Genomic DNA, 16,466 nt, shown 5'->3' with positions numbered 1-16,466 from the left:
ACTAAGGGGCCAAGCCCAGCTCCTGAAAAACAACCCCACACCATAATCCCCCCTCCACCAAACTTTACACTTGGCACAATGCAGTCAGACAAGTACTGTTCTCCTGGCAACCGCCAAACCCAGACTCGTCCATCAAATTGCCAGATGGAGAAGCGTGATTCGTCACTCCAGAGAATGCGTCTCCACTGCTCTAGAGTCCAGTGGCGGCGTGCTTTACACCACTGCATGCGACGCTTTGCATTGCACTTGGTGATGTATGGCTTGGATGCAGCTGCTCGGCCATGGAAACCCGTTCCATGAAGCTCTCTGCGCACTGTTCTTGAGCTAATCTGAAGGCCACATGAAGTTTGGAGGTCTGTAGCGATTGACTCTGCAGAAAGTTGGCGACCTCTTTGCACTATGCGCCTCAGCATCCGCTGACCCCGCGCCGTCAGTTTACGTGGCCTACCACTTCGTGGCTGAGTTGCTGTCGTTCCCAAACACTTCCACATTCTTATAATACAGCTGACAGTTGACTGTGGAATATTTAGGAGCGAGGAAATTTCACGACTGGATTTGTTGCACAGGTGGCATCCTATCACAGTTCCACGCTGGAATTCACTGAGCTCCTGAGAGCGACCCATTCTTTCACAAATGTTTGTAAAAACAGTCTGCATACCTAGGTGCTTGATTTTATACACCTGTGGCCATGGAAGTGATTGGAACACCTGATTCTGATTATTTGGATGGGTGAGCGAATACTTTTGGCAATATAGTGTATTTAATATTAATAATTTTGCATAATAAATAAATGTAATGTGCATTATTTGATCAGTTGGGTTCTGTTTATCTAGTTTTGGGACATCTATGAAGATCTGATCACTGTTCAGGTCAAATTTATACAATTAATATAATTTATAATTCTAGCTTGTTTATAATTGGAAAAAATGAATAGCCAACAGAACTTCCTGGTGTTGCTAATGGGTTAATGGTGTATTTTCCGATGGTTTCTATGGTATTGCAGGTGGTTGTTGGCTTGTTCATAGGTGGTACTAAGAGCATTACAACTCAATCAGACATATGACATACTTTTTTAACAGTTAAGTGTGAAAGTGTGATTTTAGATGAAAATGTTTTGTTGAAACAGTGAACTCCGTATACTCAAAGCTGGAGTGTTGATGACATCCCCCACTCTAGCTTTTCACCATTAAAATGAGTGGGAGAAGACAGAAGAATAAATGTTATCTGTCTGTAATTTGGCAGGTTTGACCCTCTGAATTTGCTAGCTTGGAAACTGAATGAGTTAGAGCAGCTTAAACAAATCTGCAACAAAAAAATTAGTGTCACAGAAGAATTGATAAATATTTCCAAAAGATGTCTACAAGCACACCATTCCTGTTCACTCTGCCTGCACCAAAAAACATGCACAATTGTCTATAATGTTTATTCAGAATGGAGCAAAAAACAACCAAAACAAAAATCTAGTGAGTGGCAGTCCTGCAGCGGGAAACACTTTGTTAATGAGAGGACAATGGAGAATGATCAGACTGGTTAGAGCTCGCCAGAAAGGCAACTGTATCTCAGATAACTACTCTACCGTTGTGGTGAGCGAAAAGAGAATCTCAGAATGCACAACACATCAAACTTTGAGCTAAAGTTCCTCAAACTACCTCAAAGTTTGAGCTACAATTGTAGACCATTTTGGTTTCCACTCTGTCACCTAAGAATATAAAGATGAGTCATTGTACACAGGCTCGCCAAAAATGGACAAAGCATAGCCTGATCTGATTAATCTCAATTTCTGCTGAGGCATACAGGATCAGAATAGGGCACCAACAGCATGAATCCATGGATCCAACCTGCCTTCTGTCAGCAGCATTACAGTAGTCTAGTTGAGAAAAACAAAAGTGTGAATCAACTTCTCAGCACCTTGTAGTTAAGAATGGGTTTAAACTGTGTTTTAATTCTTTAATGAAAAAAGCTGTTATAGTGACATGACTGGTCTGAGATTTAGATTCCATCTTTTAATTGTGAATTTAAACTTTTGTTCTCTTTGCTCCATTGCCAGCAATGAGAATTTTTTCTTAATATAATTTTAAATAATCACTGTTCATCCAATTCATGATACTGCATAGATAGGTATCTAGTTTATTAGCTTTCTACAGAGATATGTAGTAATTGTGTATTGCTGGCATAGGTGTGACAACTGACATTAATAATGTACTTTCTACATTTAAGGTATATATTGAACCACTCCTAGAAGCATAGAGAAGCATTGACCGTTATATTCAAGTGTTGTTGCTGTACTAAAATCTGATTAGATCTAAAAAATAAGTTGAAGAAACTAATGGACCTTTGAGTCTGATATCGTTTTAAAATTGTGAATGGTGAATTGGGGTTTAGAAAATGCCAGAATTCCAGGTTTTGCCTACATCAAGCTTGATTAATACCAGTGATTTTATCAGTAACAAAGGATCCACATTGAACTGAAGATTGATGGAGATGCTTCAGACAAACAACTATTCACTGAAGTGGAATTTAAATGTCAATAGTTGTGAATAAAGAATTTGGGTTGTTGGTTTATTTGAAAAATGTAGTGGACTTGCTGAGTAGGCACTACCAGACCGGTGGTTAACTGACTGCAGTTTGTAGCAGCATCAGCATATGTGAACCTATGTGTATGTGAGCATCAATTTGATGTCTTGAATTTGATGCAGGCAGTTATAGGAAGCCAGTGAAGGGAGATGAAGTAGGGCATGATGTGGATACTTTTGAACTGTTGAAAACAGGTGGTTCAGCCCAGCTGTACAGTGAGCTTGTGGCTGATTTAAGGACCAGACAGGGATAATGAGAAGCTCAGTTTTTGCCAAGTACTTAAGGTGGTGTTCCTTCATCCAATTTAAGATGTAAGACAGCAAGTCAGAGATGCGGTGGTTAAAGGAGGTCTGACTGCCTCTGGTAGTATTTGTTCACTTTTTTGGATTGGAGTAAAAGACTCTTACTGATGTGATTGTTGTTCTATGCCTAAATTTGTCGGTCTCTAAGTTAATACTCTCAGTTTGTTTAGTATTTTCATCTTTGTTATGGAAAAGGAAAAAAAAACCTCATGGCACCATTATTACTATATACACTTGGTATTGATGTTTTAGTGGTTGCTTACACCTGGTTGCTTTGCTAGTGGTCTGCTTCCACCCAATTTGAAACTTTTCTAAACAATTAGCTTCAAGATTACGTCTACAAAGTTCTAGAAATTCTGAATGTTAGAGGGCTATAAAAATCTTATCTTATCTTAAAAAAATAGCTATTACTGGTTGGTAACCAAGAAAATGTTTACCTACTGACAATTTATTACCCACCTGCTAACTTGTGGGGTTAATGTGTTTAACTGTTTCACACTGTTTTGTATAGTATGATATCGGAATATTCTTGAATAAATGGGAGAACATTCCTTCACATGCTTGGAAAAGTCTATTCTAATTTTCATCAGTTTTCCTTTGATGGTGATGGAGACGATCATGATATTACTTTTTTTTTTCTATTTCTCTCATTACATTTCACAGGTTTCATCTCAAACATTTCTATGCACAAAAAGTTTTTCCCAGATGAGGAGGACCAAAAGGGTGCAGCCAAAGCTCTTATGCGTCTCCAGGATACATATCAACTAGACTCTGAGAGCTTCTCTAAAGGCAAACTGCCTGGTAAGAGACATAGAAACTTTTTTTCTGATATTTTTCTGCTCACAGCTGGTCTAACAAATATGAACTACAATAAAATAAAATACAAAGTTTTGTATGGTATGATATCAGTATATTTGAATAAATGAAAATAAAGATTGTCATATGCCTGGAAAAGTCTACTTCTCAACATCTCAGGTTTAATCTCAAACATTTCTCTGGAAACAAAGTCTTTGAAAGCTATGCTTATTTTAAAATGAAAAGCCCTTGACTGTAAACATGTCAAACATTGGGTAGGACAGGAAGTGAGGAGATGGGAGGCAGGCTTGGGACAATTGCATGTAATGGGAAAAAAGAATGAGCACCTACCTTCAGGTCTGTTTTTAGTTATCAGGGCTAAATAACAATTGTGTTGTCATTACCAGCTTCTATATGCAACCTCTTGTGTTAAGAGTGTGATGACCTCTTGTGATGACTAAAAAACACAACAAAATTCAATATGCAATCATTTTCCCTAAAAGTAAACCAACCTTTAGAAACCAGTGGTTAAAAAAAATAAGTACACTAAATAAAAAAAACACTACACTAAATAAATTCCAAAATAATGAAGAGAGTAATTAGTAGCATGGTGTTACTAATAAAATCCACAAGATTATTTAATCATCAAGAAGAGTGACTGTTACATAGAATTGACATAGATTGGCCTTTCCATTCCAAACCATGGTTTATGCCTTTTAGCCTACTGGAATCCTTTAGTATTAAAATTTCTTTAAAACATTTAAATCCATGGTGATAGAGGATTCAGCTAAACTAAACTGAGAAAAAAATGTCTTAATTTTACTGCAAGCACTGTTCTGTTTTTGTCCACAGGTGTGCGTTACAATGCTTTTTTGACTGTAGATGACTGCTTTGACATGGGAAAGACAGCGTACAACGAGAATGACTACTACCATGCAGTGCTGTGGATGCAACAGGCGCTCCAACAGATGGAGGCTGGTGAAGATACCAAAACATCCAAGTCAGACATCCTGGACTACCTGAGTTACTCTGTCTATCAGATGGGAGATGTTCCCCGAGCCATCGAACTCACCCAACGTCTTGTCGCCATTGGTAATCACTGCAACACGAGGGGACAGATAATTGTACAATCACATCACAGATCTCAAAGCGTAATGTTTAGAGGCAAACCCACATGTGACAAATGCAGGCTAACTAGTTTCAATAACTGGATTACCCAGTGACTGAAAACACAGAATATTGGTAACTCGGAATATTACACAGGTCAATAAAAGAGTGTGTATATACATAGGATGGGGTTACAACACAGGTCATGCTTAAACAGGGGGGTCCAGTCAATGAAGCAAATGGGCCAGAGGGTTCTAATAAATATGAATCTTATCTTATCTTATCTTATCTAGATCCCAGTCACCAGAGAGCATTAGGAAATTTGCGCTATTTTGAGCAAATTCTCTCGCGCGAGCTAAAGGACCTGGACCTCACCAAAAAGGAGCCCAATGAAGAGACATCCATTCAGCGGGCAACCTATGAGCGCCCAAAAGATTATTTACCTGAGAGAGAAATCTATGAGGCCTTGTGTAGAGGAGAAGGGGTCAGAATGGTAAGTGTGGAAAAAAATATATCCTAAACTATGAAACGTGAACATAAAATTGAACCATTTTGAAGCCAAAACCCACTAAAGCTTAACTCACATGCATTAGTCAGCCAAAACATCATGACCACCTGCTCCGATCTGCCTATGCATGGACTTCACAAATCCTCTGAATGTGCCCCATGGTATCTAGCACAAAGACATTAGAAGCAGTTCATTCAGTTCATGTTGCAAGGTGGAACTGCTACCTTGATAGTTTTGTGCTTATTGTTCCAGGACACCCCACATTTTTTGTAAATTGTAAAGTGTGTAAATGTTCTGTAAAAACTTCTGCCAGATTTATAAAGGTTTTGGAAATGCTGATTTTCTTTGTACTCTTGCATATTTTGCATTTGGTGGCACACAAGACTATAAAAGGCCGGCTTACACAGCTATACAGTATATATAGTATAGTATATATACTATAATATAGTATAGTATATATTATAGTAATGAATCAAAGGCAATTATAGGCTTTCTCAAATATAAAAGTGAAAGTCTTTTGACTCGTGGCTATGCCAATAAAAATATATTATTTAATAACATAACACCTAAAAGACCAAAATCTTGGGCCAAACTGCAGAAAAAGTAAAACATATATGAATTAAGTAAGGTGAAATTCTGTTAAATATAAATTCTGTTCTTTATTTGTATAGCCTTTTTTACAATGGATATTTTCTCAAATCAGTTTACAGAAATATCTAAATTTAAAATAAAAATTACAATGTTTATAATTACATTTATATTTTTATATCCTAATGAACAAGCCTGAGGCTACGGAGGCATGTAAATTTCCTCGAGATAATGTGAGGAAGGAACCAGACTCAAAACAGAACCCATCCTCATTTGGGTGACACTGGAGAGTGTGAGTTATATATAATTTCCTTTCAACAACTGCTTTTGAGCAACTCATAATTAACTTTAATTAAATTTCTGAATTTTTAGATTGAACAATAATTCCTTCCTACTGAAGCCATCATATGTTCCATGATTGAGACCTGAGCGCAAACCAACTGCCAGAATCTCAAAGATGGTGTATCCATAGCAGTCCCATATATTTCCAGGTAGTCCATGTGGGGCCATCCTTAGCAGCAGTGAGTACCACCTAATCATGAGACTCCAGAAGTAGGGTATCTGAAAGTATCAGGCAAGTCCAGAAAGAAGAAGCAGTCAGCAAATATGGAAGCTCAGGGGTAGCATGAGTAGCTCAACAGAGAAAGAAAAGAGACAAAATATTAGGTGTGCTTGTGATCATGTAATGGGTAATGTACATTGTGTGCCAATTACAGGCAGGGACTGTTGTCAGGGAGTTGACAGCATCCAAACATCCCAGTTAAACAAACATTCCTACTGTAACATCATGTCATTTGTATTGACTTTGTAGACTGTATTGTAAAGAAAATTGAAAGTGCAATTAATAATTAACTATTATCAGTGTAGTTAAGCGTGTTAAAAATGTTAAGAATCTTAAGATTTTTCCAAAAGTGAACAGATAGTACAACAATTGAACAGAGAATGCCAGTCGTTTTTCAGAAATATATTTTAAAATGTCCCAGAAACTTAAAGTCTGAAACAAATGTAAACAATATATTAAAGATGTTTGTTACTAACCAAATTGAGCGCAGTGGCTCTTCAGCAGATAATTCAGCCCTAAAAATTGCCTAAAATCTTTCCAGAGAAAGTTATATGAAGGATATATAGTAACTTTTGCTATATAACATGAAATATCAAAGTTACTTGGTCATAAGTTGAGAACGGTGAACTGTTTACATTGGACCAAGCAAAAGTGTGAAAAATTTACCATCCTAAGGTCAAACCATTTGTGGAATTAAAGTAGAAACCCAAAAAATATATGTTCACCAAATTGCTCAAACAATGATTTATGTCATATCATTCTCCAAAGTCCATTTGTCCTGCAAATGTTTATTCGGATGAATATTATTTATTATGCAACATTGTTTGTTTCTTCTGCATCACTGGCAAAACATCAGGGGATTAAAAAGCTTAAAATGTCAATAATTATTTCAGGTTTTTGTTAAAATCTTACTGACAAATCAATGTCTGTTCTCAAAATCATATTAAACCCTGGAGAAAAGCTAAAAGTCATTTGCTAGACCTAAAAACTTTTAACATTTGAAATGCAATGTCCCAGAATGCAGTGGCTTTAAAGGATGATACTTTATTATGGATGAAGCAGGCTGAAAAAAAGGAAACTCCTGTATATTTCCTACCACTATGTAAAGTATACATCATGTTACAGTTTTATGGAAACAGAACAAAAAATACTGTTAAAATGACCTGATTATTTACAGTAAATGGTTACTGTGTATCATGGACATAAAGTAGTAAAAAGTAAAATATAGAAAATGCAAAGTGTAGCTACTTGAAGCTGCGGCAAATATTAAATGTTTATTTTATACTTTGTGAGGAAAGGGAAGGTGAGAGAAAGACAAGTGGAGGTGAGGCATACATTCATCATGGACTTCCCATCAAAGTGGCTTCCTAGTGGGGCTGTCTTCTTTCTCTGGAAGATATAAGGAAGCATTCGTCAGTGACTGTTTCTGAGAGGTTTGTTTATAGGAATCTTTGTCTACCATCACCCCTGCTTCTGCTTGAGGGTGAGCACTTGCTGCTGCACTCAGTGGCTACCAGCCATGTGTATTTCTACTCATGTACAGAGTAATGGGGGTCCAGTTAGTTGCAGTTCAGGATCCTCATGGCTTGTGGTTAACTTCTCTTTCTGACATTACAATATTACTTGCAGTTGTATATTGTTTTACTTTTGACCTTTTTCTGTTTTCAGCATCTATTTTTGAGAAGCTAAATTGTTAACTCCTAACATTGGGTTTTTCTGCCACAGACTACTGAGCGAAGTAGCAGGCTATTCTGTCGCTATCAGGACGGGAACAGGAACCCACGTCTTCTGCTCAAGCCCATGAAGGAGGAGGATGAGTGGGACAGTCCACACATTGTCCGCTATCTGGACATGCTTTCTGATGAAGAGATTGAGAAGATCAAAGAGCTTGCCAAACCTAGGGTAAGCACCCAACCTTAAAGTATGGCAGTGGTAACTGCAACTGTTAGCTAAACTAGACTGTAAGTATAGAATTATTTGTTTTATTTAACCTAGAATTTTCAATATACAGAAAAATTTTGTTACAGAGAAATATTTGAATGGAATGAAAGTAATATTTGAAACAACAGACCACTAACCCTAGATAAAAATATATTGAAGGTTGTTTGGTATAGGAACAAGAAACAGAAGTGAGTGATATGGTAGAAGTGTCCAGGAGAATTATAGCAGGTTCTGGTTGCTACTTGGAAAAACTTACCAGCCTGTTCCCAGTTTTTTTTTACTGTTCTTTACTGTCCAATTTTGTATATGTAAAAATGTTTCATTTGCATTTTTTTTTGCTGTTGGCATGCTTGTGTTGCAGAATTTCTTTACATGTATTGTCATGAAACAATACAACATGAAAGGCTGAAAATGTATGGCTCTTTAAATGGGAATCTTTAAGTCAACAAACAAAAAACTAAAATAATCATACTACAATAGTATAAATGTTTGGGCAATAAAATCTAGTAATATTACAATATAGTAGTATGTATATACAGTAGATGATATATAATAATTAATTGTTTGTTTGTTTGTTTTAACCATTCTAGCTTGCGAGAGCAACTGTGCGAGATCCAAAAACAGGTGTACTGACAACAGCACCTTACAGGGTGTCTAAGAGGTAAAGCTGTATATATAAAAGTTCATACAGAGGGCCTTTAATTTAGAAGGTGAAATAATTTAGATGTATTTTAAATTTTAGAACATTAGGCAGCTGTTTTCTAACAGCCACATCCCTGTTTCTTTGACGATTTTCAGTGCATGGTTGGAAGGATATGAAGATCCAGTCATTGCACGAGTCAATCAGAGGATAGAAGACATTACTGGTCTAACAGTGGATACTGCCGAACTTCTCCAGGTAATTCAAGCTCACAGATGTTTACTATGATTTAAAATATGTTTCTTGGCAACTAAACCATGAAACTGGACAGCACAATGGCTGTTTTTAAATGACCATGGACAAACGTCTCCATGGTCAAAAATCTTTTGCCACATTAGGGTTGGGATGAATACCAGCATTTAAATTAAATACGTTATTGATGCAGTGCCTTCAATATGGATTTTATCATACCATGAATATAAGGATTAGTCAGAAATAGTAAATCAGATACAATGTTTGAGTGGCTTAAATAATTAGTTGAAACTTGTTTACAATGATGGTTATTATTATTGCTGAACATAATGCATCTAACATTACAAAATGCATGTAAGTGTTTACATTAGCCAAAGAATTGAGCTTGGCTAAGCCAATGGGCCATATTCATACCTCCCAAATTAGAACTGAAAAGAAAGAAATGTATGGTAAAGGGCCTAGAGAGCTTAGTAAAGGTACATTGATGTGTTATCTTGAAAGATGGGCTCTGTGGAATATATAGATTGGTGTTGAGCACAGGAAACATTGTGTACCTGGGGGAAAGAACAAATGTCTTCCTGGTTTAGTAACCCCTGAATTTTGGTCTTAGCTTATCAGATTTACAGGTGAGGAGCTTTCTCTTGAATCATCTGTCCCATCTATCAGGCTGCAACATAACTAAATTGAAAAAAAGTGAAGGTGGTCTGAATACTTTCTAATTACACTGTATAAAGAAATGTGTTAAAGTGCAGAGGTCCACACACAATGTGTTTAATGCATATGTGCAAAAGTGAAAATGTGCAAAGGTTACATACAATATGAGCAATGTATTCATATATTAGAAGCATCTTTGCAGGCAGACTGCCCAATTATTTGGTGACCCAACGCATTATAGTAAGCCTTAAAATAAATATAAATAAATAAGACTTGCAGTAACTGCATCAAGCTTGCAACCAAATGACATCACCAAACTGTTGCAGTCTTCTTTTGAGATGTTTTTGCAGGCTTGTAGATCTCTCCCTTTAATCACAAGCTCAAATGCATGCTCCAATGGTAGTCATGCAAGCTCAAGCCATGACACAAGCCAAGTCCACCATGCATCCTGTGGTATGGCCTCTGTATTTCTGCTCTCAGAAACTTCTTCAAATGGTGGATTATGTTACTTTCACCCCTGCCCTGTGAAGGTTGATGGTGTTGTTTGGGGGTTTTACTTCATAGCTTCTGTCCAAACATTTTGTTTATCAACAAATGCAGTCTTCACTAATACAACCCATTAGTTGTTCTGGGCTATTAATTGTTAAAACAGTCAATCTAACTGGGCACACCTGGGCAACAAGAAACATCTGTCAGTCACATATTGTAATATTTTTGATCACTTGAAAAAATGGGTTGATTCAAGCAAAGGGTTCCATGTTCTATGTTGTTTAACAGATGTAGGCATAAATCCCATTAAATGAAAGCTGAAATTCTGATCTATTGTCTCGTTCATCTTTTGATCTCAAATCCCCAGTTTATAGCAAAAAAATATTGTACTTTCCATTTCAGTACTTTCAGCAGAACTGTATGTGCTTCATGAAAATAAGTATACTGCATTATTAAAACTGTTTACTATTGATCTTGTTATCGTCTGGATAATGGAAAATATTTCCAATGAAATATGAATGAGTTTTTATCATCCAGCCCATGCCTATCTGATTATGATCATTTAGATCAAAATAATTTTATAAGTCTGTTTAGGATATTGTGTGCATTACATTTTTTCAGTTAATTCAATTTGGGTAGGATGTTAAAAGAAAGAATGCCTTTACTAAAGACTGCATAAGTAAGGTTTTAAGGTTCTTTGTTGCTGTTTTTTTTGCTTGGTTTTATTGGCTTCTTTAATGGAGCAAATAACTGTGACTTTTCAGTTATAAGGTGTTATTTTTTTTCCCAATATAGGTTGCTAACTATGGAGTTGGAGGTCAATATGAACCACATTATGACTTCTCAAGGGTAAGCACATATTGCAATGATTTCCTGGTTGTTTCAATAGCTTCAATAGCTTGCTCTTAGTGTAAGAATTTATGGATTGAGAAATTCTACAATATTTTAAATGGTTTACAATTAAAAATCATTGAAGACTGCATTGAGTTTTTTAATTAAATTAAGTTTAAAATACTTAATTGAATGAAATTCAATTACTTAATTGAATGAAAATTAATTAAGTAATTAAATTATAATATTGAACGCTAGTTACGCATGTAACTGTGGTTCTGTGAATTCCGGATGACCGCCAGAGGCACTATGAATACTTTGGATTATCGCAGCGCCAGCCAGATAGGTCGAGAGAATATACACTATATTGCCAAAAGTATTCGCTCACCTGCCTTGACTCGCATATGAACTTAAGTGATATCCCATTCCTAATCCATAGGGTTCAATATGACATTGGTCCACCCTTTGCAGCTATAACAGCTTCAACTCTTCTGGGAAGGCTGTCCACAAGGTTTAGGAGTGTGTTTATGGGAATTTTTGACCATTCTTCCAGAAGCGCATTTGTGAGGTCACACACTGATGTTGGATGAGAAGGCCTGGCTCTCAGTCTCCGCTCTAATTGATCCCAAAGGTGTTCTATCGGGTTGAGGTCAGGACTCTGTGCAGGCCAGTCAAGTTCATCCACACCAGACTCTGTCATCCATGTCTTTATGGACCTTGCTTTGTGCACTGGTGCACAGTCATGTTAGAAGAGGAAGGGGCCAGCTCCAAACTGTTCTCACAAAGTTGGGAGCATGGAATTGTCCAAAATGTCTTGGTATGCTGAAGCATTCAGAGTTCCTTTCACTGGAACTAAGGGGCCAAGCCCAGCTCCTGAAAAACAACCCCGCACCATAATCCCCCCTCCACCAAACTTTACACTTGGCACAATGCAGTCAGACAAGTACCGTTCTCCTGGCAACCGCCAAACCCAGACTTGTCCATCAGATTGCCAGATGGAGAAGCGCGATTCGTCACTCCAGAGAACGCGTCTCCACTGCTCTAGAGTCCAGTGGCGGCGTGCTTTACACCACTGCATGCGACACTTTGCATTGCACTTGGTGATGTATGGCTTGGATGCAGCTGCTCGGCCATGGAAACCCATTCCATGAAGCTCTCTGCGCACTGTTCTTGAGCTAAACTGAAAGCCACATGAAGTTTGGAGGTCTGTAGCGATTGACTCTGCAGAAAGTTGGCGACCTCTTCACACTATGCGCCTTAGCATCCGCTGACCCCGCTCCGTCAGTTTATGTGGCCTACCACTTCGTGGCTGAGTTGTTGTCGTTCCCAAACACTTCCACGTTCTTATAATACAGCTGACAGTTGACTGTGGAATATTTAGGAGTGAGGAAATTTCACAACTGGATTTGTTGCACAGGTGGCATCCTATCACAGTTCCACACTGGAATTCACTGAGCTCCTGAGAGCGACCCATTCTTTCACAAATGTTTGTAAAAACAGTCTGCATGCCTAGGTGCTTGATTTTATACACCTGTGGCCATGGAAGTGATTGGAACACCTGATTCTGATTATTTGGATGGGTGAGCGAATACTTTTGGCAATATAGTGTACCAACAAAGTCACGTGGTGAAGTATGCTGAGCTCTGCAGCGTTATAAGCCGCAGTAACTCAGCATTCCGCCTCGGTACGCCTTTCTTGCGCATTCCGAGTGACAAAGAACTCTGGCGGTCATCCGGAATTCACAGAACCACAGTTACATGCGTAACAGGTGTTCTGTTTCATTCCTACTGACCGCCAGAGGCAGTATGAATACTTTGGATGATATACCAACATAGTCATGAGGCATGCCACCCACCTGACAAAAACTTAAGGCTGCTCCTGAAGAACTGCAGAACACACAGCATGATGAGCAGCAACGTTAACCTTATAAAACCTGGCAAATGTGCAAGGAGAAACCCAGGTAGCGGCAGTGCAGATGTCCGCCAAGGAAACTCCTCTAAAGGCAGCCCAAGATGATGAGACGGCCCTCAAGTTAAACCTGAGGGCAATGGTTTCCCTGCTGCCTTGTAAGCCAGTATAATAGTCTCTATCCACTATCCAGTTCGATAATATCTGCTTCGACACTGGAGCACCTTTCTTCACACCACCATAACAGACAAACAACTAGTCCGAACGTCTAAACTGACCAGTAGCGTCTACGTAACACTTCAAGGGACGAACGGGACACAAAAGATGAGCTCTTGAATCACACCCTGAAGAAGTCTGAAAAGAGGCCAGTTCAATGATCTGATTTATGAACTGAGGAAGGAGAACTTTTGGTAGAAAGGAAGGATTGGGTCGTAGGACCACCCCGGAGTCATCTAGCAACCAACACAAGCATAGCTCACTAACAGACAGTGCATGCAACTCGCCCACTTGTTTCGTAGAGGCAACAGCCAACAGAAAAAAGGTTGAACAAAGAAATGAAAGCACGAGTGGTGGATCCCATACCGGAAATTGAGGACTTTGAGCAGGCTTCAGACGGCGTGCACCTTTTAGAAAACTGCAGACAAGTCTGTGAGATCCAAGAGAAGATCCCTCAACTGGGACATGATGCACAGAAATCGCAGCAACATAGACCTTCAATGTGGAAGCGGCTTTGCCCTCTTCCAGTAAACGTTGAAGAAATCTCAAGACATTCGGTATGTCACATGTTGCAGGGATGAGCGCATGCTCCACACACCACGCAGAGAAAAATTTCCAGCGTGAAGCATAAATCTGACGAGTGGAAGAAGCCCTAGCATTGGAGATAGTGTGAATAACTGCAGGATCACAATGCTGCAGAGAAGGATTTATCCCAACGGCCATACCCAAAGCTGCAAATGAGCTGGGTCTGGGTGCCAGATGCTGGCCTCCAGCTGGGAGAGGAGGTCCTTTCTGGGGGGAAGCTGCCACGGATTGCCTGTCAGAAGCCTCAGTAACAAAGGAAACCATGGTCCGGCTGGCCACTGTGGTGCCACAAGTAGCACTCTGTGCTTGCGCAGAAGGATCCTGTGTAACGTCTCCCACAACAGAGGAATTGGAGGGAACGCGTATAGTAGGCAGCTTGGCCATTCGTGAGACAATGCATCCTGACCCAAGGGGCTGGACACCTCGGTCTTTGCAAACCATAATCGACAGTAAGTGGTCTTCTCTGAGGCAAAAAGATCCACCTCTGCCCTTCCGAACCGTAGCCAGATCTCCTGCACCACATCCGGATGAAGCCTCCATTCCCCTGGATGCAATCTATCCCTGGAAAGGGCATCCGCTATCTGGTTGCATGCTCCTGAAATATGAGCTACCCTCAATGAAGCGAGTCGCGGCTGACACCATGTCAGGATCTCGTGAGTAAGTTGTAGAGACCTGCGGGATTTCGTGCCACCCTGGTGGTTCAGATGGAACACTGTTGAGGTACTGTCGGACCGAACAAGAACATAGCGGCCTTCCAGGACTGGTAAGAAATACCTTAGAGCCATGAAGTCGTGCCACCTGTCCCCATCGCCTCAATGCATGTATGCAACTGTGAGAAATCACAACCAGACGATGGAGATGTCGGGAGGGATTGAGTCGTAAGCTGTTGTTCCATAACTGTAGTGGCCTGAGGTGGAGCAAACCGAGGGGAATCACCACTGTAGCAGCCATTAACATCCCTAACAGTCGTAGAACAATCCGGTAATGCAAAGACACACCTGGCCGAAAACGAGCCAAAAGTTGGAGAATGTTTGTAACGTGTCCCTGCAACAGGGAGGCAGACATCAGACGGGAGTTCAGGGTCATTCCTATGAACGTAGTGATCTGTGCTGGAATCAAACAGCTCTTTTTCTCGTTCACAGAGAAACCCAACTTCTGCACGTGCCTTAAAAGCAGTGTGGAGTCTTGCACGGCCTGTTGTCTTGTGGGTGCACAAAGCAGCCAGTCATTCAGATATGGTAGAACACGCATGCCTCTCATCCAGAGAGGAGATAGAGCTGTGCTCACACACCTTGTGAAGACACGGGGAGCAAGGGAAAGGCCGAAAGGTAGAACCTTGAACTGGTAGGCTTGATTTTGGAAACTGAAATAAAGAAACCTTCTGTGATGAACAGCAATTGGAACGTGAAAATATGCATCTTTCAGGTCGACACTCACAAACCAATCACCCGCTGCCACAGCCTGAAGAACGTCGGCCATGCGCAGCATTTGAAAAGGAAGGACCTTCAGGAACAAATTCAGACGCCTCAAATCGAGAATTGGGCGGAAGCCACCGTCCTTTTTCGGAACAAGAAAATATGTCGAATAAAACCTGTCTTCCTGAACAAGGGGATGAACTTTTTCTATGGCTCCCTTCTCTAACAGAGAACGAATTTCCAGAGAAAGAGCCACTGAACTAATTGTGTCCCTGACAACCGTCGGAACAATTCTTGAAAATCTGGGAGGCCGGCGTCGAAACTGTAGAGTATATCCTCTGTTTAGAGTTGACAAGACCCATGGGTCTGTTGTGTTGGTCTTCCAGTACTCTAGCTGTTCTATTGAAAAACGATCACCAGCCTGGATATTTCAGGCTTTACGTGTGCATCTTAAAGGTAGAGTTGCGCTGCACCTGCGTCAGTTGGCGAGTGGCTTCAGACAATTTTACCCTCTTTTCCAACAGTTCTGAAACATTAGTTCCAAAAAGATGTCCAGGAACAAAAGGAAGCTCTCTCAAGGTTTCCTTACAGTCCTCAGGTAGCCGTGCTTGGGCAAGCCACACTTGGCGGCGGGCTGCCAAAAGCGTGGCTGTAAGGTTACCCAGCTCACGGGTTACATGGCCCGTGGCCAAAAGAGCCGTTTGTAGGAATTGTGAAATGGAGGGGTCAACGTTTGCTGGCTCCAGAGTACTGGTGGTACACCACCAAGGCTGCAACAGGCTGCTCTATTTCTGGAGCATGACCCATCCCAATGGAATCAGCTTCAGCCATAGTTGCTAGAGTTCGAGCAATCTTTGAGCACCGCTTAGGCGGACCAGAACCTGTGAGAGCATTCGAAAATTCAGTCACAAAATCCTTACATGGTGGCATGGCAAAGGAATTTGCAGCTGAGGGCTGTCTGAAAAAAATGTTGGTTTGAGCAGATTGGGCAGGCGACTCATCGAGTCCTAGACGAGCAGTTGCCATTCGGAGTACAGCCAAGGTCTCGTCAGAAGACAATCTGACCTGTCCAGACGACTGAACTGACCCTTCACTAGAC

At 40.1% G+C, this 16,466-nt stretch overlaps 2 protein-coding genes across 8 annotated transcripts in view; one reads left to right on the top strand and one right to left on the bottom strand.

Moving 5' to 3' along the window:
• wdr55 (WD repeat domain 55) overlaps positions 1-16,466 on the bottom strand; it is a 58,134-nt gene that overhangs the window by 23,811 nt on the left and 17,857 nt on the right. For 2 of the 5 annotated variants that reach the window (XR_009207283.1, XR_009207284.1), the window contains exon 10: positions 7,693-7,825. The exons of 1 other annotated variant lie outside the window; for it this stretch is intronic. Coding sequence is in view for 2 of the 4 variants with exons in the window: in XM_058416461.1 (XP_058272444.1) it covers positions 7,804-7,825 (22 nt within the window). In the remaining 2 variants the exon portion in view is untranslated. Of the gene's footprint in view, positions 1-6,279; positions 6,436-7,657; positions 7,826-16,466 lie in introns of those variants that run through there. 2 more of the 5 variants (XM_058416461.1, XM_058416460.1) reach the window with 2 other exon arrangements.
• Positions 1-16,466, top strand: part of p4ha2 (procollagen-proline, 2-oxoglutarate 4-dioxygenase (proline 4-hydroxylase), alpha polypeptide 2) — a 34,963-nt gene that overhangs the window by 9,879 nt on the left and 8,618 nt on the right. For all 3 annotated transcript variants that reach the window (XM_058416464.1, XM_058416465.1, XM_058416462.1), the window contains exons 5-11: positions 3,540-3,677; positions 4,524-4,763; positions 5,072-5,271; positions 8,162-8,338; positions 8,968-9,038; positions 9,176-9,275; positions 11,208-11,261. In XM_058416464.1, coding sequence (XP_058272447.1) covers positions 3,540-3,677; positions 4,524-4,763; positions 5,072-5,271; positions 8,162-8,338; positions 8,968-9,038; positions 9,176-9,275; positions 11,208-11,261 — 980 coding nt within the window. The remainder of the gene's footprint in view (positions 1-3,539; positions 3,678-4,523; positions 4,764-5,071; positions 5,272-8,161; positions 8,339-8,967; positions 9,039-9,175; positions 9,276-11,207; positions 11,262-16,466) is intronic.

Source organism: Hemibagrus wyckioides, linkage group LG18, assembly GCF_019097595.1.
Source record: "Hemibagrus wyckioides isolate EC202008001 linkage group LG18, SWU_Hwy_1.0, whole genome shotgun sequence".
Lineage (NCBI taxonomy): Eukaryota > Metazoa > Chordata > Actinopteri > Siluriformes > Bagridae > Hemibagrus > Hemibagrus wyckioides.
Note: the sequence above shows the minus strand (reverse complement) of the source record. Positions and strands in the feature narration are given on the sequence as shown.